The 26,230-nt window shown below is 57.8% G+C and overlaps 1 protein-coding gene across 1 annotated transcript in view; it reads left to right on the top strand.

Annotated features, from left to right (window-relative positions):
- CACNA2D4 (calcium voltage-gated channel auxiliary subunit alpha2delta 4) overlaps positions 1-26,230 on the top strand; it is an 81,478-nt gene that overhangs the window by 11,773 nt on the left and 43,475 nt on the right. The window contains exons 8-21 of the mRNA XM_059081448.2: positions 2,164-2,224; positions 2,836-2,986; positions 3,766-3,840; positions 4,112-4,201; positions 4,277-4,390; positions 4,724-4,802; positions 6,383-6,516; positions 7,597-7,659; positions 8,422-8,502; positions 9,267-9,341; positions 12,599-12,685; positions 13,181-13,252; positions 23,093-23,154; positions 24,222-24,289. Coding sequence (XP_058937431.1) covers positions 2,164-2,224; positions 2,836-2,986; positions 3,766-3,840; positions 4,112-4,201; positions 4,277-4,390; positions 4,724-4,802; positions 6,383-6,516; positions 7,597-7,659; positions 8,422-8,502; positions 9,267-9,341; positions 12,599-12,685; positions 13,181-13,252; positions 23,093-23,154; positions 24,222-24,289 — 1,212 coding nt within the window. The remainder of the gene's footprint in view (positions 1-2,163; positions 2,225-2,835; positions 2,987-3,765; positions 3,841-4,111; positions 4,202-4,276; positions 4,391-4,723; positions 4,803-6,382; positions 6,517-7,596; positions 7,660-8,421; positions 8,503-9,266; positions 9,342-12,598; positions 12,686-13,180; positions 13,253-23,092; positions 23,155-24,221; positions 24,290-26,230) is intronic.

Here is a 26,230-nt window from a genome sequence, read left to right on the forward strand (position 1 = left end):
AAAAAAAAAAATCCTAGTTCTGTTGCTTTGCAGTCAGAGGACACAGTGTATGTGGTACTGATTATATGAAATTAGTTGGGATTTAGTTTAATAGCCTAGTATGTCATCAAGTTGTGTAAATATTCTATGTGTGCTTGAGCAGAATATGTGTGCTTTAATTGTTGCATGAAAAATTCTGCTTACGTCATTAGATCAGGCTTGTTAAGCGTATTGTTTAGATTTTCTATGTCTTTGCTGATTTTATGTCTGCTTGACTCTTGTTAGCCCTTATGACACTTTTTATTTTAAGTCTGTTTTGTCTGGTATTCATAGAGAGATACCAGTATGTTCTCAGTTGGTATTTGCCAGACATATATATATATATTTTTTCCATCCTTTTACTTCCAATCTTCTATGTTATTTTGTTTTAGCCGTATCTCTTGAAAATAGCTTATAGCTTTTTAATTTTTATGCAAACTCACAACCTCTTTTACCATTTCGCAAGTTAAGTACATTTCCATGTATTATGTTGATATATTCGGACAAAAGCTATTATCTTATTTTTTAAATTTCTACTCGTCCCTCTAGTTTTATGTTTCCTTTTTTCGTCTTTTTTAATGATTTATCTTTTTTGATAAATCTCCCCTACCCCCTTACTTCTCTTTTTTCTGTCAGTTTGGAACTTACTCCTCTGTTCCCATTCTTTTAGTAATTAGCCCTGCTATTTTATCAAACATTTTTAACATGAGATATAACAATTAAAGTAATATTTTCACCCTCCTTGCAGTCAAAAAAGGACTTTAGAACTCTCCCACTTGCACCTCCACCTCCGCACCCTGACTTATTTTCATCTAATGTTTCCCTGTTTCTATCCCCGCGAATTAGATACTCTCACTGTTATTTGACACAAACACCCCTTGTTTGTGTTCCCAGGCGCTCTCTCTAGATTCTGGGAAAGCAAGACCATAGCAATGAACGTCGCTCCCACAAGACTCCTGCGCGAGCAAAGCGTTTTGTTGTTGTTGTTTTTGCGGCACGCGGGCCTCTCACTGCCGTGGCCTCTCCCGTTGCGGAGCACAGGCTCCGGACGCGCAGGCTCAGCGGCCACGGCTCACGGGCCCAGCCGCTCTGCGGCATGTGGGATCTTCCCGGACCGGGGCACGAACCCGCGTCCCCTGCGTCGGCAGGCGGACTCCCAACCACTACGCCACCAGGGAAGCCCAGAGCAAAGCGTCTTTATCGAAAGGAGAGCTGGTGCACCAAGGAGAAGGAGGGGGAGGGCCCCACTCCCTGGGGACTTCTAGGCAAGGGGTTAAGGGCCGTGTCGGGGTGGGGGGGTGGTGGCGCGGGAGCCTGATCAGTTCGTGCTCAATTCTTAGATTGGTTGGCATCAAAGTGAGGTTTCGAGCCTCGTCTATCTGGTTTCAGCCAGTCTGGGGTCCATGTGCCCGCGGTCAGCAGTTTTCATCGGTGGTATCTGCTTCCTGCAGCAACTTAGGAACGTGTGCAGGCCTTTCTCTGTGTCTCTCAGGGACCTGGGAGGTGGGGGATTCTCGCCCGCTTTGTCCTTTGCAAACCACGTACTTACATCAGTGGAGCAGAGACGGAGCTCACCTCTTAGTCCCGTGGGTCTCCGCTCACCGAGCGCTTTGCTTCACGCGGCCTGTGGAGCCCTCTTGTTTGAGGCCGCCCCTCGGTCCTTTTCCACAGCGGCCACGCTCTCGTCTCCCCGTCTCAGCAGCGGCCGTCGTCCCGGGAGGACGCATCTCACGGCCCTTGCCTCGGCTGCCTCTTGCCCACAGGGGCCTGTGGCTAACGCACATGGCGACCTCGGCCCGTGAGGCCCGACTTGGGAAAGCTTCCCTCGGAGGGTTGACCTCCGTTTCTGCTCGGGGTTGACGGCACCCCACCCGGACCACCAAAGCCCTCTTCTAAGGTTTTGGTTCAGAGCCGATGAGTCCCAGGAACCACGTGGCTGGGCGGGGGGGGGGGGGGGGGGGCAGGGTCCTCCCTATGAAATTAACCCAACTCTGGACCGGGGCCGCTGGGAGGTGCGAGTGTCTCCAAGAGCCGGCCTCCCTCCTTGCTGCAGCCTCAGTTCACAGGGGCTGACCTCCTGCCCTGGGGCTCCCGGCCATGCCAGCGTCTGAGCTAGCGAAAAAAACCAGCCTTTTCTTTCCCCAGGCATCAAATGGACTCCTGATGAGAACGGAGTCATCACCTTCGACTGCCGGAACCGCGGCTGGTAAGCGTCCCCGGGGGCGAGGCCTCCGGGGCCAGCATCTTTCTGTAGCCTCGGGTTTTGCCTCGTCCTCCTCCAGGGCCTGCCCTGAGCCCTGCCCAGGGCCGCAGGTGTGTGGAACTAACCCAGCACAGGAGGAGAAGAGTGTCCTTCTGTACCCCTCTCCCCCGACCCCCTCCCCCTACAGCTGCGCTGCTCCAGCCCGGACCGCATCTGCCCTCCCCGCCCCGACCTCCTCCCAGGGCTCTGAGCGGTCTTCGCACCAGCCCTCAGCCAGGCTCTCCCCTCCTTCCCCACCCCTCCTCTGGCAGGTCTGTGACCCGGTCTGAGGGGGCGTCCCTCTCCCTCCCTTCCCAATGCCGGCGCCCCGGGGCCAGGGCTGGCCTGACGCAAAGGGGACGAGGGTCACCATCGGCACGTGACCACTCGATGGGCACAGTCCCAGCCGCTGCACCCGAAAGGGCTTCAGAACTGAGTGGTTCCGGACCCGAGAAACCCTGGGCGTTGACCTGAACTCTGAGCCGGAGTCTGAACGGGAATCAGGGAGGGCCGGGCGGCGGCGGTCTGGGCGCTGGCTCTCCCACCGTCGGCCTGTCCCTTCCTTTCCGCTAAAGGTACATACAGGCCGCCACGTCCCCGAAGGACATGGTGATCGTGGTGGACGCAAGCGGCAGCATGAAGGGGCTGCGGCTGGCCATCGCCAAGCACGCGGTCTCCACCATCCTGGACACGCTGGGGGAAAACGACTTCGTGAACGTCATCTGGGTGAGCTCGCCTTCCCGCCCCGGAGGACCCGGCCTCCGCCTGCGCCGGCGTGACCTGTACTTGCGGCCACCTGGCGCTCCGCGCTGTGGAGGGCCCTGGCCCCTGAAGCTGGGGCTCCCCCGGCAAGACGGGCCTCCAGGGGTCCGCGGTCTCTGAAATTACGTGGGAGGCGCGTGTGTCCGTTTCTCGGAGTTGCTAGATTTGCTCAGGTTCTCAGACGAGGCTGGGGTCCGGCCCAGAGGAAGGGCTCTCCGGGTAGATCCCTGACTCAGCCCCGCCCGCGTGCCCTCGCCGGGCGCCACCGAGGGAGGGGCCTCCCGCACCCGCAGGATGGGTGATCCCAGGGTCCGACTTCCCTGCTCCCCAAACCCAGGCAGGTCGGGGGGGGCATCCAGCAGCCCCTGGTCCTGCTTTCTCAGCGACTCTCCCGAGGCTCGCTCCACCTGCCCCCAAAAGGTGATGAAGTGGAGGCACAAACAGAAGGAAACGGGAGAGGAGAGCTAGGAAACTCCTGGTCTGCGTGAGCCCCACGGATGGGCGGCACCCAGCTGGCCTCCTGGGAAGATGCCAGGGGCCGGGACTTGAGGGAGAACGTTTAGAGTTAAGAACCTACCATTCCCTCCCCTCTACTCAGAGAAAACTGCCAGAACCTGCCCCCCACCCCGAGATCATATTACACAGGGGCCCGGGTGACCCCGCCCCTGGCCCGCAGTGAGCCGCGAGCTCCGTCACTGGGCCCTGACCTTCCAAACCGGACTCGTGTGTTCTGCCCCCTGCAGTACAACGACTACGTCCACTACGTCGAGCCTTGTTTTAAAGGGATCCTGGTCCAGGCGGATCGGGACAACCGAGAGGTGAGTGTGCCTCTGGCGCTGGTCTGGCACCTCCATCCAGTGGCGGGGGTGGCCTTGCACCCGGCCGCTCACACCCTCTCGGCTTATCCTGGGGGCATCTGAGAAACATCTGCTGCAGGGGTCCAGCCGTGAACTGCGGGGCTACGGGTCCCGCAGTCTCGTTCTCCCGGGCAGATAGCTCTGCGCGGCCTCTGAAAGTACAGCCAAAGGGGGAGAAGGTTCCCTGGTCCGCTGACCGGCTGACCCTCCCCTATCCTCTTACGCGGGACAGCACTTCAAACAGCTGGTGGACGGGCTGATGGTCAAAGGCGTGGGGGCTGTGGGCCGAGCCCTCAGCGAGGCCTTCCAGATCCTGCAGCAGGTACGGCAGCGGGCGGAGCAGGGGCGCTGGGGCGGCGAGGGGAGACGGGGAGTCACGGCCACGTCCCTCACGCAGTTCCAAGAGGCCGGGCAAGGAAGCCTGTGCCACCAGGCCATCATGCTGATCACCGACGGGGCCGTGGAGGACTACGAGCCAGTGCTGGAGAAATACAACTGGCCGCACCGCAAGGTTCCTCCCTGGGCGGGGGGCTGGGGGCCGGGGGAGCGCCGCCTTCTACCGTGTCCACATGCCCCACCCCGTGAGCCCCAGGACGACGTCCCCGCATCGGGGTGACGCCAGAGGCCCCAAGCGAGGGCACGGCAGAGACAGCAGCCCGCCGGCTGTGAGCCCCGCCGGGCAAGCCTCCACACCGGGCGGGCACCCCGCCAGCCTGGGCCCCGGGCCCTTCCTGATGCAAAGGGACGAAAGTGCAGAATCCAGAAACGTGGCCCCAGATTCAGAGAGGCGGTCAGGCCCCTCGCGGCCGGGACTCCTCTGAGTCCGCCGTGTCCCGTCCACCAGGTCCGGGTCTTCACTTACCTGATCGGGAAGGAAGTCAGTTTTGCTGACCACTTGAAATGGATCGCGTGCAACAACAAAGGTGGGTGCCGCCACGTGAGGCAGGGTGTCCGGCAGCCTCACCTGAGCGCGGGTGCTGAGCCGGGCCTCCCACAGAGGGGCCCAGGGCAAAGGTGACAGCAGCCGCCCCCTTGCTGCTGAGACAGAGCAAGACCCACGTCGACTGCTCCCTGCGGGGCTCTCAGCCCCGTGACACCTCCTGCAGTGCACCTGGAGGTGGCGACTCCAGTTCTGCTGTCTCTTCAAAGAAGCCTTATCCAGAGCGCCACACGGAAAACCGTGTAGACATGGGCCCGACCTTTCAGTGTCAGTCGTCTCTGATGTCCAGCCTCCGTTCCCGCTGCTGCAGACGAAGCCCGTGTGTGCGCTGTGTCTGCTCCAGACAAAAGGCAGAGGCTGTCGTTTTCTTCAGATTAATGTTCTGTGTGTGGCGGCCCTCATCGGCCTCTGGCCAGAACCCGAGACCCGGGCCTCGGGGTGCCGACCCGGGTTCCTCGATCCCAGCAGGACGTCTGAGAGCCTGCTGGGGGCTCTGCTGACTCTCCCGGCCCCGGGGGGGTCGACGTGGTCAGGAAGGCCCGGTCCAGTCGGGGAGGCGCGCACGGGAGCGTCCGTGACGGGACCGCCTGCGCCGCGCCGAGGGGTAGAGGGGCCCAGGCTGCCCGGGTGCTGGGCGAGGGGAGAGCCCTCCCGCATTTGGGGGGTCCGGGCGGGCCTCCTGAAGGACAGGGTTCTAAGGTGAGACAGAAAGACGTGGTAGGAGTGAGTCATATGCAGAGAGCGGGGAAGGGTGTTCTGGGCCGAGGGAAGAGCACGGTCAAAGGGTCTGAGACAAGAGGCACCCTGGCAATGAAAGCTGCCCCACTCCCCAGAGCTGGCGACGGTGTTCTGTGGGAGGTGACGGGCGGTCGGTCGTGTGATAAATTGTCACAGCCTTGTAAGGCATTTGCTCTTTGTTTTTGTTTTTGCTTTTGCGGTACGCGGGCCTCTCACTGTCGTGGCCTCTCCCGCTGCGGAGCACAGGCCCCGGACGCGCAGGCCCAGCGGCCACGGCTCACGGGCCCAGCCGCTCCGCGGCACGTGGGATCCTCCCGGACCGGGGCCCGAACCCACGTCCCCTGCATCGGCAGGCGGACTCTCAACCACTGCGCCACCAGGGAGGCCCTGGCACTTGCTCTTTTAAATACCGCCTCAGCTGCAGCCCCCTCCCCATAACTGAGGGACGATGGCAGTCAGGGAGAGGAGGGGGTGGGGCTCTCAGAAAACAGACCCGGGACAGAGCTGCCTGCAGGCACCCCTGAGGACAGCCCTGCGGGGACTGAGGGGTGGCCTCGCGCCCTGAGTGGAGGCCCTGCTGCTCCTGGTCCAGCTCTGGTGCTTGGGCAGGGGAGACCTCAGGGTTCTCCCAAGTGCAGGCAGGGCCAGGCCTTCGTGTCCCCGCAGCACCACTGGGCTCCGGCTGCCCCGGGAGAGGGCGGCCTTGCGAGAAGCGGTGCCTAGTGGCCCAGGGCAGCTCCCAGCCAGGGGCCCGGCCGAGAGCCGTGGGCGGCTGGGGGTGCGCAGGCCCCGCACCCACAGCCGTACGCCTGCTCCCCTCCACAGGCTACTACGCGCAGATCTCCACCCTGGCGGACGCCCAGGAGAGCGTGATGGAGTACCTGCACGTGCTCAGCCGGCCCAAGGTCATCAACCACGAGCACGGCCTCACCTGGACGGAAGCCTACACGGACAGCAAGGTGGCGCCCCCAGGGGGCGGGCGGCGGCTCCGGGTCGGGAGTGGGGCGGGCGGCGCACTTCCTGGAGAGGTCCTGGGGGAGCGACGTCTTGGCCCCGGAGCCCCGGGAGCAGAGACACCCCCCCCCAGGGCCACCCCCCGTGGACAGAGCCTCTGCACGGACTCATCCCTTCCTTCTCCCATCACCCTCACCTGCCCTGGGAGGAAAGGGGACCAACCAGTGGCTCAGGACACTACCCGGCGGCCTCCCTCGGGGCCCGAGTCTCCAGCAAGACCTCCTGTAGCTCCCCCCACGCGGGAGCAGACACGGAAGGTAGACAGTCAGATGAGATGTCGGGCAAGGGGGCCTTCCTGACACTCCTCAAACCCAGCGCAGACGCAGACCCCCGCTCCAGCAGCCTCACGGCAGGCTGGGATTAAGAGAGATCTGCAAACGGTGGCTTCGAGAGGAGAGAAGTGTGTCCCCCCCCCCCACCCACGTAAAAGAAGCCTAGAGATGGATGATGGGCCCCCTGCCCCCCCGGGGTCCACGTAGCCCAAGCGGCTAGTGGGGCTCAGGACGAGTGCGGCCGAATGCTAGGCTTCAGGCGGAGGAAGGGAGGGGGCCACACCCCACCTTTAAGAGAAATGTCCGGCGAGTCTTACCTGACACCTCAGCTGGCATCTCAGTGACCAGAACCCGTCCCCCGTGGGCTCCTCGGCCTGTCCTCTTGCCGTCTGAGCCTTTGTTTCCGGGCTCGTGCACAGACGGGCTGGTCCCATGGGTGCACCCTCGTCCTTGGCGTGGCCGAGACCAAGGGCCTGCGTGGGCGTGCTCAGGGGCTGGGCCGCGTACTCGGGGCTCTGGGACCCGCTCCGGCTCAGGGCTTCCTTCGCTATGTGACGTCAGCCCGCTCTCCTGTCCGGCCTTCCCGCCTCCAGCCTTTTCCCCAGCTGTGTCCACGCAGAGAAGGGAAGCCTCCTTGGGGGTTTCTTCCTCCCCTTGGGAGGCGGCCCTGAGTTGTGTTGAAGTGGTGACTTGGGTCCCCAGTCCGTGCACACTGCCCTCCGCTCGTGGCCCCTGACAGCTCTCTGCCCGCAGACGCAGAGCCTGGCACTGCTGACCACCGTGGCCATGCCTGTCTTCAGCAAGAAGAACGAGACGGTAAGTGGCTGCTCGCGAGCGGCTGCCCGGCTTAGAGCTCCGGCCGCTGCCTGGTGTCTTTAGACCTGCGGCTCTTGATGTGGCATCAGAGCCGCCTTGGGAGGGTTTAAGTTCAGGTTCCGGGCCCTGTGCCCAAGCAGCCACGTCGGAATCTCTGGGTCGGGAGCGGATGGGGCAGGGTCCGCACTTCCCGAAGCTGCCCCGTGACCCTGTTCATCCAGCCTGGTGCCGACCCGCTGCTCTGGACTGGGGACCCTGGCTTGGGGATCAGGGCCAGAGGGGTCACCTGCCAGGCTTCCAGCAAAAGCGCACTGAACCTTCCAGTGTGGGCAGGCCCTGGCTTGTCCGTAAAGGCTCTGGTGGGGGAGTGTAAGAGCCGTCCATCCTCTACCTGGCCAGGGAATATTTCCTCATGGCCCTGGGTGTTTCAGGGCACCCCGAGGTGAGAGGCCCTTGGGTCCCAGTACTTCAGCCTCTCCTATGAAAGTTCGTATTTCATTCAACTTTGTATTTCATTTAAATATCACGACTTAAATATTAATACTGGACATTAATCTTCCTGGCGGCTGAGATTACTCCTGGGGCCTCTTCTAGTAGGTTCTAGATTTTTATTCCAGGCAGCTCTGCCTAAAATCTAACTGCAGAGCAAAGAGCACCTTAGGTCCAAGTGGCTTCCTCTTCGGGCTCTGGAAAGGCCATGGGTTCAGTCTGGCCTCGTGCATGGGAAGCCTGGTCCCCCCTGAAGCTGGCATTTCCTTCCAGCGATCCCACGGCATCCTCCTGGGTGTGGTGGGCTCTGACGTGGCCCTGAGAGAGCTGATGAAGCTGGCGCCCCAGTACAAGGTGAGCCCGGATCAGGCCCCCAGGTAGGGTCACAGGCCCCCCAGGAGCCACCCCACCAGGCTCCAGAGGCTCCCTGCAGGCAGTGCAGCCAAGCCCACAGCTAGGACGGGGCCTGCGGCCACCCCTCAGCCCCGCCCTGATGTCACACCCCCGGACGCCCTGTTCCCCCTCCCCAGACACCCCACCCCCCGGACATCCTCCCCCCATCCTGCCCCTGGACATCCCCCCCAGACAGTCCCCCAGACATGCCCCCATCCTGCCCCCCAGACACCCCACCCCCCAGACATCCCCCCATCCTGCCCCCCACATCCCACCCCCGGACATCCCACCCCCGGACATCCCACCCTTAGCGACGTTTGGGCACAGAGCCAGGGAACCGAAACTTGTGCCTCCGGGACGCTTGGTCCCAGCAGCTGCGACGTGCTCCGTGGCCTTCGGCACCTCTGTCCCGTCCCGGTCCTCCTGCCCCGCCGCGCAGCCCCACCTGGGGAGGAGCGAGGTTGTGTAATCAAAGCCCCAGAGCAGAGGTGGGAAGGAGGCAGGTGGTGACGTGGGTTGATATGGTCACTGCCAACGGTAGCATCTGGAGCAGAATTCACAGCGTGCGGCTGGAAGCTGCCCAGCTCCTTCCGGCTCCCGCTGAGAAACGGGGCTGTGAGAGGCGGGTCTTCCGGCCCGGGGCCCCGCCCCCTGCCCCGCCCCCTGCCCGCCCCCAGTCCTCCCGCACAAATACCCTCTGACCCCCTCCATCCCCGTCTTCCTAGCTCGGGGTGCACGGCTATGCCTTTTTGAACACTAACAATGGCTACATCCTCTCACATCCTGACCTTCGACCCCTGGTAGGTACCCATCCTATTTGCCTTGGGGGGTCTTAACCGTACGGAATTTGGGGGTGGTTCATAAAGACAGTTAAAACAATGAACACGCATTCAGCTCCGTTTGAGAACCCGATGGACGGCAAGAAAAAAAATTAAGTCACGGTCCCTGTTTTCAAATTGTTTATGATCTAGCAGGAGAGACAAGGCAGAAATACACGAACTGGTAGCGGCCAGCCCCCAGGGAGCCTGTCGTGAGTGTGCGGTGTCCCTGGAGGACCCGCCCCTTCCCCGCTGTCACCCCCTCGGTCACCCCACGCTCCGTCTTGGAGTCTGACCGTGTGTCCCCCGATCGCCAGGGGCCGCCCGAAGCCTGTGAGTGCCGAGTTTTCGCTACAAATGGCAGGAGGCGTCTCCCAAGATGTGGGGAGCGGAGCTGAGGCCTCCTGCCCCCTTCCAGCTCCCTCCATCCCAAGGCCCGTGCGGGGCGGCTCATGGCATTTTCACCCGTGTTCAGACGCAGCCGAGGCCAGGAGAGAAAGCAGCAGCCTTTTATCTAAGGTTCTGCCTCCCCGCAGGGGGGCTCCCGGAGGCCCCCATCCGCTGGGCAGTAGTGGCCACACCTCCCAGAGTGGTTGTTGGGAAGGGGGGAGGGGAGTTGGGGCCCCAGCGGCGTCGCGACCCTTCCCCTCCACCGGTCTCCTCTGGAGTCAAGGCTGGCACTGAGGACAGCCGCGCTGAGGGCGCCTTTCCGAGCGCTCACGCGTCCTGGTGCCACGGAGAGACCAGCCTAAGCCACACTGCTGTCCGTTCGGGTCAGCCAGGCGCTGAGTGACCAAAGGCACGGATTGAGCTGCTTCAGGAAACGCTAGGGGTTCGCAGTTGAGGGAGATCAGGAACACTGGAGACCACTCCTTCCTCCCAGCTCAGACTCCGCTGAGCAAAAGCATCTGAACCCACAATGGGTCACTGACCTATACCAGCGGGTCCGGGGGGGGCAGCCCCAGGGCCAAGAAGATGACTCATTAAGGGAAGAACGAAAACGTTGACCCTTTAGAATTAAGGGGCACCCGTCCCAAACCTGTCTGTCAGCATCTATGTAGCGTGGATGAATATAAGGTCTCAAGCAGCCAATGCGCACCGTGGGCCCAACGCACGCCTGACCTAATCACGCTCCGAGAGCGCTATCAACAGACATTTATGGTCCAGTTAAGGAAACAGACTTACACAGATGAAGCGATTAGAGAGCTATGCCACGCAGAACATTATCCCGTACAGCAAAGCCAACACAATGAGATTCCTGTGGAGAGAGTGATCCATTCACGACAGGTGTCGAGGAGAAGAATAGTTGAGTTTAAGAAAGAAAAATAATAGAGGATACGCCTAGTGATAAAAGAGGGGCCAGAGCCATACTTTTGGCCTGAAATCTTTCCATGTCAGTGCCCAGCATATGAGTAATAGAAACGGAATTACGGTTTTCCTAAGAGGAGCCCAGGATGACCTTTCAGGTATCCTCAGGAACTAGGAGATGGCAATGAACCCGGAGGTTCGCTTCTTACTCAAAAGCAGCACAGCCCGTGAACGGCGGGGCGGGGCAGGGCTGCTTGTCATGAGAAGAGACTTTCAACAGGCCGAGCATGGGAACATCATTGAAGCACAGGCAAGACACTGGAGACACTTTTTGGAGGAAAGAGGAAACTTGCTGGAGCAAGAAACACAGTGATGGGGGACTTCAGCCATTCAAGCATCTGCGGGGGCCTCGTGCTGCTCAATAGAGACCCTCTGCTTAGTTCCCCATGACCCTGATGATAAACTATCCTCTTTCCTTTTCTGATCTGTCAGCAAATTAAACCTGGGGGATGCTGCAGCCCTAACAGCAGATGACTTGACGGTATCTCTCTTGGTGTCAGAGAGAGAGAAGTCAGGGCCAGAAAAGGATCATAACGCTCAAAGAATGTTGATGAATGGTCCTGTCAAGCTGGGTGGAGGGCTTTACTGGGCTCTGCAGACTCTCTCTGTCCTTGGCTCTGTCTCACTCAAAAATTCCATCAACAAGGACTTCCCTGGTGGCGCAGTGGTTAAGAATCTGCCTGCCGATGCAGGGGACACGGGTTCGAGCCCCGGCCCGGAAAGATCCCACATGCCGTGGAGCAACTAAGCCCGTGCGCCGCAACTACCGAGCCTGCGCTCTAGAGCCCGCGAGCCACAACTACTGAAGCCTGCGCGCCTAGAGCCTGTCCTCCACAACACAAGAGAAGCCACCGCAACGAGAAGCCCGCACACCACAACGCAGAGTAGCCCCCGCTCGCCGCAACTAGAGAAAAGCCCGCGCGCAGCAACGAAGACCCAACACAGCCAAAAATTTTAAAATAAATAAATAAACAAACTGCACACAAAAAAATTCTATCCACGAGAGGAAAACACAGAAGGAGATGCCATGAGGTCTGGAAGGTATGGCTAATACCTGAAGGGAGAAAATTAGTATTCAGAAAGTATTCTTCTAAAACAATGGGCCGGAACCAAGAAGATGAAATATATTAGGAATGCATGGGAAGTTGTGCAAAATACTCAATGCCCAAGCATAAGATGGTAAAGCTGTGATGTAACACAGGAAGGTCAAGGGAATCTCATGGGCTGAAAACTCGGTTTGACCTGTCGGGCGAGGTGGCCGTCCCGGGTCAGCAGAGTCAGAGGCGGCGGTCAGAGCCGTACGACGTTTTGTTCTGCTCGGGTCACACCGCACCCCACGCTGGTCAGACCCCATCTGAAATAGCGACCGTCCCAGGCGCTCTGCTTCGAGAGTGACATTGACAAACCAGACGAGAATCAGAGGAAAAGCCGAGGCGTCTGCAAACTGGGGACGTTTAGCTTGAGGGAGGTGACGTCCTAGCAGTGACGAGCAGCCCTGAAAACCGTCAGGGTTGTGGGGCCGACGCTCTCTGTGTAGCCCCAGGGGGAGGCCTAGGACCCACAGGGAAAGTCACAAGGAGGCAGATTTCAGCTCTGCGTGAGGAAGAGCTTTCTGACAACGAGAGTCCAAAACTAGGACAGGCGTGCTCACGGTGGGGGCTCCTTGGTGTGCGAGATACTCTCCCCGAGGCCAGGAGACCATGTGACTCAGATGTTGGCAAGGGCCGCTCTGCCCTGGGGGGCACGTGGCCCGGACGGCCACGGGGAACCGCTGAGGTTCTCTGGGTTATGACTCTGCACCAGACGGGCTCTCTGGAAGGGCTGGGGCTTGTGTTAACCTCCTGTCTCTGCCCCCGACTGGCCCCCCTCAGTACAGAGACGAGAAGAAACTGAAGCCCAAGCCCAACTACAACAGCGTGGACCTCTCGGAAGTGGAGCAGGGGGAGCTGGCCGCAACCGTGAGTGCGCGGCCGGGAGGGCTCGGTCGGCCGGACGGCGGGTCCCGGGGCCGCAGGCGCTGAGCTCGGCCCGCTCCCTTGGCCCAGAGCGGAAGCGGCGCCTCCAACGGGCAGTCCTCCCGCCGTCCACAGAGGGATCGGCCCCTTCCCCTGGCGCTGAAGGCGCACGCGTCTGTGGGCCGCGGAGTTTGGGCGTGAGGGCGTTTTAGGCTGGCCTGGGCGTTGGAAAACTTGTGTCTCGGGGCTCGGCCGCTGTGTTCTCTCGCCCATCAGCCCAGTGGGGGCGTCCTGTGAGTGGATTCCAGAATTCCAGCTAAAGGGAGCCTGGCGGCAGGTCTATGTTCCCACCTGTACCCTGCTTGCAGGAGAGAGGGGAAAATGCAGCATGTCCCCCGGGGTCACCTCCAAGCCAGGGCCCAGCGCCTCCACGATCCGGTGTGAGCCGAGGTTCTACTATTGATTCTATCGCTAAGTCTATTCTCTTTCCCCCTGAAGCTGAGAACAGCCATGATCAACAGGGAGACGGGGTCTCTCTCCATGGACGTGAAGGTTCCGCTGGACAGAGGGGTAAGGCGCTCGGGGCAAAGGCTGGGCTCTGCTCCCAGGACGCGGCGTCGTGGGTAACTGGGGTTGGCGGTGGTGACAAAGGACCTGGCTGAATTCGAGCTAAAGCCTTGAGGGCATGCTGGAGCCTGGAGGGCCCTGGTGGGGGGCCCGGCCCAGCGGGCATCGGCCCCACGGAGCGCCGGCCGGGGAGCGACCGCTCTCCAGGGCCTGGTCCTCGGGGCCGCAGAGCGAGGCAGTAGGCAGCCCAGCCCTTCGCAAGCCTTCCTGCTGCCCTGCACGCTGCCTGCCATCTGGCCCTTGTGTTGTTGACGGTGGAAAGGGGGAAAGTGACAGTTAATTTTGCCAATTGTTAGCGGCTCTGGTAAAACATGTTATATGGAAGAGGTTGAAAATAATTGCTGCTCCATAGAGCGATTTCCACCCACGGCAGCCACAGATAATGAGGACAGGTCCCCTCAGCGATGCCAGACCTGTCCCCACAGACCCGCACGTCGCTTACAAAAGACCACCTCCTCTTCTCGTTGAGAAGCTCCCGCTGCGTTTGCACTGACAGGGCTTCGTCCCTTGACATATCTGCAGCTGTCGCCTCCTCCCTCGCGGCCACCCCCGCATCCCCGCACGCTACCCGTCGGCCCCTGCGGAGAGGACGCGGGCACGGCTAGCGACAATTAGACCCAAGTCCTTCCACAAACACGGACCTCCGTGGAAACCCAACAGGAGGGCGCCGGGAAGGAAAGCAGCTCTGCATTCCTTTTAGATGCGTGCGCTGGTTTCCACTGGGACACGTCTCATCTCTGTGGCATCCGCCTGCTGTTGATAAGCTCCGGGCTGAGAGGGGCCTCCCTCGGGCAGGCTGGGCAACAGCCCTGATGTCCCACCAGGCCCAGCAGGCCCTTCTCTTGCTCCGAAAAGGCAGAGGCTTCTTCCACGCGCCTCCACCCTTATCCCACCCGGACTCCTGCTCACGGGCACCGGGGAGCTTGCACCCACCCGGCACTGCCAGAGCACACCGGGTGGGACCTGTCTCCAGGCTACAGTGTGAGTTCCACGCACAGGGCGAGAGGTCTAACTCAGACCAGCTCAGGAAGGGCTGTGGTTCGTGCTCCATTCTTTGCTCCCGGTGCTGCGTCCTCGTGCGGCCCTCACGCTTCTCAAAGCGACCGCGGGGTGGTCCTAACCGGATCCAGGCAGTCCGAACGTCTCCTGAAACTGCTGTCCATCCCTTCAAAATGTGCTCATTGCCGTTGATAAACCGTCCAGGTAAAATGTGCAATTTGGCAAAGGCTTCCTGGCACGTGGTGCTCTGACATGAAGGAATAGGGTGGCGCTTGCTGACCGTGGCCGTGACCGTGGCGGACGCCTCCCGGCACATCGTGCTCACGCCTCACCTCTGCTGCAGCGAGTCACCGTGACGATGCCAGCTCACGTTTGTTAGGAGCTGCGCTAAGCACGTCATAAGCCTTCACTCACTTCCCACAACCCTGTGATGTACGTCCTGCCCTATCCCCATTTTACCGACGAGGAAACGCAGAAAGCAAAAACTTGCCCAGGGTGACGTAGACCAGCGGTCCCCGACCTTTTGTACGCCAGGGACCGGTTTCGTGGAAGACAATTTTTCCCCGGATCGGGACGGGAGGAGGATGGTTCAGGCGGTGACGCGAGCGATGGGGCGCGAGGGGTGCTGCAGGTGAAGCTTCGCTCACTCACCACAGAGTGCAGAGTGCAGCCCGGTTCCCAACAGGCCACGGACCGGTCCTGGTCTGCGGCGCAGGGGTTGGGGACCCCTGACGTAGATGATCAGTTTCCAAGCCTGTGTGTTTGGGTCTGATTCTGACCACACACCCCCGACTGCGGCCGTGCAAGGCCTTCCTGTAGGACAGGCCCCGACTTCTTCACTCACTCTCCAGACTTAAAGATTTCCCGAGTCTCTTAAGAGATGCCTTTCTGTCCCATCTTTAAATTCACTGTCTTCTCCTCTCCCTCCACCCCTTACGTCACGACTGAGCCCTCTTTAATCAGTCGTTCCTCTTTCCTCACATGCCCGGAAGCTGCTGTGCCTGCCCGTGTAGGCGGGACACTTCGCTGGCAGAGGCCATAACCTGCTTGGTCATTTTCTCCAGGGGATTTTGCACGCATCCTTATCTCCCAGGGATTAATTCAGACCTTTCTCCATCTCCCCTAAACTCCAGACAGGCAGCTACGGTGGTGCTACTGAGGACGGTGGTAGCAGCCCGGCACGACTGGAGCAGGACACACAGACTCAAAAACCTGCGGGGCCAGATAAGCTAAGCCGAGTTCAGGAATGTAAATGAGAGAAGCAGACAGGCCTCAGTGCCGGGGAGCCTGGGAGCCAGGGCAGGCCGCAGAGCGTGGGCCCCTGGGAAGGATTCGGCTGGCAATCAATGCTGTCCGATGTGTGCAACTAATTCCAAAAACGTCAGAAACACAATCTGGCCCCACATCTAGGGTCTGCGACTTGTGAGGAGCCCACTTTGGCCCGCAGGCCTCCTCTCTGCTGCTTTGGTAGTAGAGGCTGTTTGCCCCAAAATGTGCACCAGCAGCAGGTGTGTCGTGATTTCTGAGCCAGCAGTAACACTCTCGTCAGCTATCCTGGGAAACGTTTAGAAGAACAAACCAGACAAACAAAGGATCCTAGGGACCCTTTTGCTCATTCTTACGTTGTTTTGACAGTTTGGAGCAGATAATTAGCAGCGGGGGAGGGAGAGAGGCAGGCAGACGTAGTGTCTTTACCAGCCTCTGGGTTGTTCCAAAGCCCTGCTCACTCAGGCGCGTGTGTCCACACACCTGCCAGCAGCTCGCAAGGCTCGGAGGGCAGCTTCACCCCACGTTCCTCCACTGCCTTCTAACCCCCGTGCGCTGGCTTCAGGGAAATGGGGTTAAAGTGCTCTGGGGCACCCCCACCTCACACACACACACACACACACACACACTCTCTCTCCCTCCCTCCCTCCCTCTCTCTCTCTCTGTCTCTCTCTTTTTCCAGCAAAGGGAGGCAGTCTATTAAAGGAGGAGATTGTCTGACACCTCTTTACTTTACTCCCATCTCCCAAACCTCTCCAGCTCTCTTCCTGTTAACGGGATTCAGGAGCCGCCCCCCCTTCTGGCTTCCTTTTGCTTCATCCTTCAAAGAGGACCTCGAAGCTCTGATTCTAGCCATAAGGGAGTAGCTTGCATTAGACTAACCTTCCCGTGGATAATTAGAAATCTGGACAAAATATAAAAACACACACAAACATTCACAGACACTTGAAAGTGACCCAAAGCAGTCAGAAACAGAGCTAAAGAGACTTCAACCCTTGAATCAAGAGACGTACACTGGGTGAGATGTACGCTTATACGGCTCTTTCCCCAAAGGGCATATACCCCAGTCCATTTGGAATGGAACAGCTAGCATTCCAGCAGAAATCTGTTGTTATCATCTCGAAGTGTCAGAGAACGGAACTCGGCTCCCAGAGTGTCCTAAAATGAGGGGAGACACCCCGGAAATGAGGGTCCCACGGGTGGGCTGGCCCTAACCTATGTAAGCACGTTCTTCTCAAATTCCCGACGGACCTCGAAGCTGCACATCTCCAGGGAGACTCTAGGCAACGGCTGGAGAGCTGAAAGTCAGAGCAGGGACTTCACTGCTTCCTGCGCTCGTGGGGAAAACTGGGAGTCGCACCAGGGTGAAGAGGCTCAGTGAACACCTCAGAATTTCCTTTGAAAGCACAGAAGAGCCACACCCCAGACCAGGGGACTCACCCTAGACCCAAAGACAAAGTTGAAACAGACCCACCCTAGCGAAAATGCAATCCAAGTCTCTGCAAGCTCGAGGTGGCCAGCCAGTCACTTATCTGCTGAGTAAAGTAGAAATCAGCACTCCCTGGAGGAAGACGGAGCATCTGCAACCATTTCTGCACAGTAGCCAGCAGACAGAAGTTATCAGACACATGAGGAAACAAGATGGTGTTTCCTCTCTTACCAAAGGGTTAAGAAAAAAGGCAGTCTTATATGCGATCCATAGATGACCCAGCTATTGAAATGAGAAGAAGGACTTTCAAGCAGATATGATAAATATGCACAAGGAATTAAAGGAAAAGATGGTCATCATGAGTGAACAGATGGAGAATCTCAGCAGAGAAATGTTTAGGACTCAATCAAAGAAGCAGAACCACTACAAGTGATATGAATATAGGGTTGTATCTGTAGGGGATATAGACCTAATGAAATGGTGGGAGCTGGTAAAAGTGTCTGCAGAAGGCAGGTGTCTCCGCCTCTAGTCGTGAGCTTGAAGTCATCGTAGGTTGGCAGGGCCAGCGATTGGGAAGGAAAACTGGACGAGATGTGGGAGAAAAGCAAGAGCAAAGTGGGACCCGTGAGGACGAACTGAAACCAGCGTCTGTCTCTCACTGTCTCCAGCCACAAGGATGTGAGGCCTTCAGAAGGAGCTCGTGCCCTTTACCCGGGCCTGCACGCTCGCTGGCTCAGATCTCAGAGAGGCCGAAGGACGAGGTCCAGTGGCAGTTGCCCGTCCCAAGAAGGGAAGCCAGCAGAGTAGAGTGAGCTGCCGCGGGGCCCAGTGTGCTGTGCCCGCCTCGGTGTGGGACACGGCCGCGGCTTTGCCCTCCCTTACAGATCTCATGCAGACTCCTCATCTGGCCAGCCCTCATTTGGAACCATACAGGGAAGTGAGTCTGAAAAACACGTAATTCCAGCTTAGCTGATTTGGCACAGTGTAAAACCAGCACAAGAAGCAAGTGGAAATTCTAAACCTGAAGAGTACAACACCTGAAAGGAAGTTTCTACAGGATGGAATTAACAGCAGATTGGAGGGGAAGAGGACAGTGAACATGCAGACAAATAGAAATTATCCAATGGAAAGAACGGAAAGAAAAGTTTTTTAAAAATTATTCCTCGTTTACCTGTGGGGTAATATCAAGAGGTTGAACATATGTCCTGAGAGTCCCAGAAGGAAGGAGAAGGGATGGAACAGAAAAAAGTATTTGAAAAACGAATGCCCCAAATGTCCTGAGTTTAGTGAAAAACATCAACCAATAGATGCAAGATTCTCAGCAAAACCAAGCAGAATTAAAAAAAAAAAAATCCACACCTAAACACACCATAGTCTACCTGCTGTGAATCAAAGATAAGGGAAAATCTTTTTTAAAAATAAATTTATTGGGCTTCCCTGGTGACACAGTGGTTGAGAGTCTGCCTGCCGATGCAGGGGGCGCGGGTTCGTGCCCCGGTCCGGGAAGATCCCACATGTCGTGGAGCAGCTGGGCCCGTGAGCCATGGCCACTGGGCCTGCGCGTCTGGAGCCTGTGCTCCGCAACGGGAGAGGCCACAACAGTGAGAGGTCCGCATACCACAAAAGAAAAAATAATAATAATAAAAAAATAAAAATAAATAAATAAATTTATTTACTTATTTATTTATTTTTGGCTACGTTGTGTCTTCGTTGCTGCGCGCGAGCTTTTCTCTAGTTGTGGCGAGCGGGAGCTGCTCTTCGTTGTGGTGCGTGGGCTTCTCACTGTGGTGGCCTCTCTCGTTGCTGACCACAGGCTCTAGGTGCGCGGGCTTCAGTAGTTGTGACACGCGGGCTCTAGAGCGCAGGCTCAGTAGTTGTGGCGCACGGGCTTAGTTGCTCCGCGGCATGTGGGATCTTCCCGGGCCAGGGCTCGAACCTGTGTCCCTTCCATTGACAGGCGGATTCCTAACCACTGCGCCACCAGGGGATTCCTGGGAAAATCTTATTTAAAAGCTAGGGGAAAACAATAGTACGAACGATGGCTGACTTCTCATCAAAAACAACAACGTAATGTTTTTAAAAACCAAACGAGAAAACTGTGAACCCAAATTTCCTCCTATAGAGGAAATATCCTTCCAAAAAGAGGTGAAATAAAGACAGATTCAGATAAAAGAGATGAGGGTTCATCACTAGGAGAAATGCTTGAGGAATTCTTCAGGCAGAAGGAAAATGACGCAGATGGAAACTCAGATCAGCACAAGGAAATGCACTGGAAAGTGAAGTTAAAACTTCATTCACTTTTTAACTTCTCAAGAAGACAACTGCTTAAAGCACAAATGTTGACACTGTACTGTAGGGTTTGTAACTTGTAAGATACACGGCAACAACCGCCCGCAGTGGAGGTTCCCCCCCCTTTACAGGAGCAGATTAACGGGGAACACCGCGTGGCCACATCCCAGTCGATTCTGAAAGCGCGTCTGACAACATTTAACTGGGAACAGAAGGAAACTTCCTCAATCTGATAAAAGGCATCTGTGAAAAAGCTCACTTTTTTTTTTTTTTTTTTTTTTGGTGGTACGCGGGCCTCTCACTGTTGTGGCTTCTCCCGTTGCGGAGCACAGGCTCCGGACGCGCAGGCTCAGCGGCCATGGCTCACGGGCCCAGCCGCTCCGCAGCATGTGGGATCCTCCCGGACCAGGGCACGAACCCGTGTCCCCTGCATCGGCAGGCGGATTCTCAACCACTGCACCACCAGGGAAGCCCCAAAGCTCACTTTTAATGATGGAAGATTGAACACTTTCTCCCTAAGGCTGTGAACAGGGTATGGGTGTCTGGTTCCACCACTTCTGTCAACACTGCACTGGACCTTCCAGGACCCACCTCTGCAATAAGGCAAAGAAACAAAATAAAAGGCACCAAAATCAGAAAGGAAGAAGGAAAACTCTCTTTGTTCAGAGTAAGATGATTGTTTACATAGAAAATCCCAAGAATCTGCAAAACCACTGCTGGAACTAATAGGTAATTGAGCAAGTTCACGGAATACAAAGTCAATATTATAAAAATCAATTGTGTTTTTATATATAGGAGCAAACGTTTGGAAAGTGAAATTATTTTTAAGTTCCCACTTCAATAGCATCCAACAATATAAAATACTTAGGAATCAATTTAACAAAGACATATGCAACCTCTACGTTGAAAACCACATAACACTGCAGAAAACATGTCCAAGAAAAAAATTAGGTAAATAGAAAGATATAACCATGCGTGTGGGTTGTAAGATCAATACTTCTAAGATGTCCATTCTCCCCAAATTGATCTATAGATCCAACACAATCCCAATAAAAAGTTGAACAGACTTCTTCTAGACACAGAAGACGGTGATTCTAAAATTTATATGAATATGCAAAGGACCTAAAATGGTCAAAACTGTCTTGAGAAAAAGAACAAATGTGGATGATTCACACTACCTGATTTCAAAATTTACTGCAAAGCTGCAGTAACCAAGCAGAATGGTATTGACATACGAATAGACAAATGGATTGATGGAATGGAATAGAGACTCCAGAAATAAACTCACGTGTCATCAGTAGATTTTCAGTAAAGACACTTTGGCAAATCAACGTAGAAAGGAAACTCTTTTCAACAAATGGTGCTGGAACAACTGAATAAATGTATGAAAAAAATAAACGTTGAGACACACTCACACCGTACACAAAAATATTTGAGATGCACTGTAGCTCTCAATGTAAACGCTAAAACTGTAAGCCTCCTACAAGAAAATGTAACTGAAAGTCTTCACCAGCTGAGGTTATGCAAAGATTTCTTAGGCAGAACACCAAAAGCACTAAACATTAAATAACATTTGATAAATTGAACTTCATCGAAAGGCACAATGAAGAAAATGAAAGAGCAAGGCACAGACTGTGTCCAGACTATAAAGAACTTCTCCAAATCATTAACAAAAAGACCAACAACCCAGCAAAAATGGGCAAAATACTTGAGCAGACACTTCACGAATGAGGAAACAGACACGACCCACAAGCCCACAGAAAAAGATGCTCAGCGACTTTCGTCATCAGGAAGATGCAGATTAAAACTACTCTCATACCCTCTGTGATGGCCAAACTTCAAAGGACTGGGAACACCCCGTCCTGGCAAAGAGGTGCAGAAACTGGAACTCGCACATTGCCAGTGAACGTACAATAACATAACTTTGGGAAATTGGCGGTGTTTTATAACGGCAAACATAGTTCACCATATGACCCAGCGACTCCATTCCTGGTATCTACCAAGAGAAATGAAAACACATGTCCACAAGAAGAACGTTCACAGCAGCTCTAGTCATAATAGCCCCAAACTGGAAACACCACAGATGACCCCCCAGGGGTGAACATGGAAGCGAACCGTGGTGTGTCCTCCCTGGAGCACTTACTACTTGGCAGAGGGAAGGAACGCACTGCTGCCACAGCAGCACGGATGGGTCTTAAGGACATCACGTTGAGCAGAAGAAACCAACCCAGGAGGACGTGTGACGCGGAAACAGGGGCACCTAACCTGCGGGGATGGGGCTCAGAACAGAGCGCGCCCGTGGGGGGTGCGGGGGCTGAAAGCGGAGGAAGCAATGAGATTGCGGGGACGCAAGCGCTCTGCGTCTCCACCACCGAGGCAACGACGCGGCTGTGCGAGCCTTTGTCAAACGACTGGAGCGACACTCTTAGACGGGTGTGCATTTCACCCTTTTCTTCCATCAAAAATAAAGAGAGAGAGGATGCAAACAGTTTTTAAATGCTCCCCGGTTCCAGACTCGGGCCAGCCGCCCTTGGAGCCCACCTCCAGCCTCGCTGGGCCCCAGCTGCCCCATAGCTCCCAGGGCCGCCCCCAACTGCGAGAAGGTCTGCCCGAAGCAGCGGGGGCAGGAGGCCGTCACGGAGGATGAGGCCCGCGCTGGGAACTGATCTTTTGGGTTTGGTCCACAGCTGGTCTCCCGTAGAAGCAAAACCTTTTGTCACCTTCTCCCGCCACGTTCCCTGCATCATCTGACTCCAGTTTCCAACGTGGAAGTAAAAAAGCCAGAAAGAGGTGAAGCGGATAAGAACAGCTCCCGAGCGCAGTACAGCGTGTAGCTCTCCCAGAAGCACCCGCTGTGTCGGCGGACGGCACAGCCCGCAGGGCTTCGGAGCCCGGAGTGAACCCCGCTCTTCCCGCACCGGCCCGCCAAAAACGTCCTCACCACCTCGCAGTGGCCTCTGCGGGGGATGCTCTCGTTACTCCTGACTTACAAGCAAGAACTGCGATGGCCGGGTGAAGTCACTTACCCGAGCGCACACGGCCCGCGAGTGGCCGGCTCGGCTTAGACCAGGTCTGTCTGATGCCCTTGCCCGTCCTTAGCCACTGTGACCCCTCCCCATGCCCTGACTTGTGCAAACTCAACTAAACCTAAAAATGGCAGCTTTGAAAGGAAAGAGCAGCTGTCCAGGGCACCGGGGCCTGAGGGGTCTGGACTCCAGAGCCGGGGTGGCTGTAGGCGGGGCGTGCAGGTGGCTTGTACAGGCGTGAGCTCCAGCCGGCAGCCTTCTCCGGTCCCACCTGGACCACAGTGACTGCCCAGCGCAGGGACTGCCAGCCACCCAGGCTCTCGAGTTAACTGACATTTACTCAAGTTTGAAACTTCTATTCCTGAGTCGCACATGCGGTGGCCTGTGGCCCCATGTGGGACAACGCAGGTCTGGCCCGTGGCCCTGCAGTCAGGCACTCCGTCAGGGGCTGCGGCGTGCGGCCGGGAGGGGCTCTGCGTCACCGAGAGGAGATGTGAGGGGGCGGGCTTGGGGGGATGTGAGAGGTGGTGGAGGAGCACCAGGCGTCAGGTGGGAGGGAGGGAGGGGGTGGGCGGGGGGCAGGGAGGGAAGGAGGGAGGGGGGAGGAGGGAGGGAGGGGAGGGGTGGGGGGGAGGAGGGAGGGAGGGGGGGGGTGGGGGGGAGGGAGGGGAGGGGGTGGGAGGGAGGGAGAGAGGGAGGGGCCGGGGGGGTAGGGATGGGAGGGCTGGTTGGCGCCCCCTCCCCAGCAAGCACCTTTCCTGGTGCTTCTTTCAGAAGCGAGTTCTTTTCCTGACCAACGACTACTTCTTCACAGACATCAGTGACACGCCTTTCAGGTGAGGGGCCGGGTCTTGTTTGCAGGGGAGGGATGGGTGCGACGTGAAAGCCAACAGCTCAGGAGGGACTTTCAGGTCTGGGGGTGGACTTATTTACAGATAGTTGGCAATTTTGTGGTAACAGAAAAAGACTCAGGTCTGCATTCTGAGGTCTGCACCTGCTTTGCCAGGGCCGCATGGTATGCAGCATAGCCCCATGTGCAGGGCCTGGAGCTAAACTGCCTGGGTTGGAATCCCAGTCGCACCACTCACAGGCTGTGTGACTTAGTCAAGTTTCTTCACCTCTGGGCTGTAGGTTCCTCATCTGTAAAGCAGGGGTAACAATAGGTGTCTTTTGGCGGGACTGGGTGGATTAAATGACATGATCTACCTAGAGGTTTAAGGCAATGCAATCATAAGCATTTGTAAAGTGAAGATGGGATTTGAGGATCTCTCAGGTCCCCTCCCACCATATAAGTATTCACTCTAGTATCATACAGTTTTGGGAACAAATGGCGCTTCTCCCTGAATTACCCATTTCTCAGTGAAGGGTGGTTCCCAGCCCTGACTGCTCCTGGAGCACCCGTGGGTCCTTGTAACATTGCCGGCGTCCAGGCCCTCCTTCTTGCCTCGCTTGGAATTCCCGGGGTGGGCCCGGGCGCTCGTACCCTGTAAAGCCCCCCAACTCAAGTGGTTCAGGTATCCGGCCAAGGCTCAGAAACGATGCTCTTCCTGCCGAAGGCATGGTGGGATTCTCCAGGCAGGAAGGGCCTCTCGACTGCGGGACGCGTGGGACACAGAGACCCCTCCCCATCCCTGGGGGCTCCGATAGGTCCAGGGTGAATCTGACAAAACGAGAGCGGAGGGGGCCCTTGTCCTGTCGTGTCCAGGGTCCTTCCCAGGAGAAAGGCTGATGACAGAACAGAAGTGCTGCCTGGGTTTTGGGGGGGACGCCGGGGGCCAGGGCGGGAGGGCTCTGGCCGTGCGCCCCGTCTGGGTGTGGGGGGCTCGGGAGGTCAGAGGACAAGGGGCTGGGCGGGGCCGGGCACCAGCGGGTGGTGAACCGGTGTCCTTCACTCCGCTAACAGTCTGGGAGTGGTGCTGTCCCGCGGCCACGGCGAGTACGTCCTCCTGGGGAGCACGTCTGTGGAAGAAGGTGGGTCGGCCGGCGCCCAGTACTGGCAGACAGTTCGGAGGAAAGCTGGCTTCTCCGGGAACACGGGGCGCAGCCATCCCTGCAGGGGCCCTGCGGGCGGGGCTCCGTGGCCAGAGGGGCCTGGGGTCCCAGGTCCCAGGGCCCGCAGGGTCCGCTGGACAGTCGCCACAACCCGCAGAGTCTAAGACCTGCCGGACAGGCAGTCAGATTCTGGACGGCCTTGCTGGACGGGGTGGGGCGGGGGGGGGGGTACCTGTCAGACCATCCAGAGGGAAAGAAGAGGCCTGGGAGGCTGAGTGGGCAACTCCGTAGCCGTTCGCTGGGGCTGCCCCCCAAAACTGGCCGGCTTCTCTGTTCTGGGAGCCCTGCTCCACCCGGCGCCGCCAGGGCAGGGTCCCTCCTGGCCCCCCCAGCTCTCGCTGGCCCTGGGCTCGCAGCCGCCACTCCCCCACCTCTGCCTCCGTCATCACACGGCTTCTCCCTTGGCGCGTCTCAATTTTCCCTTCTTATCAGGACACCAGTGACCTCATCTTGGTTACATGTGCCATGATCCTATTTCCAGATAAGGTCACGTCCACAGGGACTGGGGTTGACCCTTCACACGTCTTTGGGGGACGCAATTCCACCCGTAACAGGGAGCCTGTGGGATGTGAATGGGGATGGGCGGAGGGGCGTTGCACGAGGGTGGGAGAGAGGCCCTCCACCCCGACCCGCCCTGGACCTGCGGCTGCCTGGGTGCCCCGCGAGGACAAAACCCACGTGGGCCCTGGGACGTGTCAGGAGGTCCTTGGACGAAGCGGCCACAGCCCTGAACCTCACATTCTGTCTGTTCTTCCATTTCCGACCCCTGAATCATCCCAGCGCCCGTCTTTCCCCTCCATCCGTGTAGTTCTCTCTCTTTTTTTTGTTTGTTTGTTTTTTGCGGTACGCGGGCCTCTCACCGCCGTGGCCTCTCCCTTTGCGGAGCACAGGCTCCGGACGCGCAGGCGCAGCGGCCATGGCTCACGGGCCCAGCCGCTCCGCGGCGTGTGGGATCTTCCCGGACCGGGGCACGAACCCGCATCCCCTGCATCGGCAGGCGGACTCTCAACCGCTGCGCCACCAGGGAAGCCCTCCCTCCACCCGGATCTCAATCTCTCCTGGAAACCACACCCGCAGGCCTTCCTTCCCTCAAATTCTCCAGAGGGATCTTCCTATAAGTGCAAACTGGACACTGCCGCTGCTAAAGAGCTTCCGTGACCTGCGGCCCCTTTTCATCTCTCCTCGCCCGAAGCTCCAGGGTCCGCCGTGGGCTGTGCTGCCCCCCCCCCCGACCCCAGGCCACCCAGACGCATCTGCGGTCGCTTTGCCAGGGCTGTCCCAGGAGGAGCCTCCCCCGGGCTCCTGTCTCGGCTCGTGTCCATGATGCCAGGACACCGTCCTTCCCTGTGTCTCCTACTGTCCCCCCAACAGCCAAACTCGCTGGGCCTCCTTCTTCCTTCCTCTTCGTCTCTCCCTCTTCCCAGACGTGCCCAGATGTCCCCACTGCAGGACAGAGGGTACATCCCTCACCCTCTCTGTGGTGAGACCCACCAGGCGTCCAGGGGCTTCCAGTGGGGAGGGCCGTCGCCCCTGAGCTGTCCGCCTGTGTCTGTCTGTCCGGCACCATGTCCAGTGACTCCACAGAGGCCCTCGGCACGTCCACCGTCCTTTCCTGCCGTTAACAGAGCTTAACTGAGCACCGGCTTGTCTCTGGGCGCCAGTCCGCTCAGTCGGTCGGCAGACGCGCGGGGCCCCGCGGCTCGGCTCGGCACAGGGGAGGCCGAGGTCTCCCTGAGGGCGATCCCATCGGGCGGGTGCAGGAGGCAGCGGGAAGGAAAGCGTTTCGGAAGCAACGTGACAGTGACGACGGCGGGCTCTGCGCTGCCCCAGCCGTCCTGTGGGCTGAGATTCTGCTCTGCC

Source organism: Kogia breviceps, chromosome 12 (assembly GCF_026419965.1).
Source record: "Kogia breviceps isolate mKogBre1 chromosome 12, mKogBre1 haplotype 1, whole genome shotgun sequence".
NCBI classification, from domain to species: Eukaryota; Metazoa; Chordata; class Mammalia; order Artiodactyla; family Physeteridae; genus Kogia; species Kogia breviceps.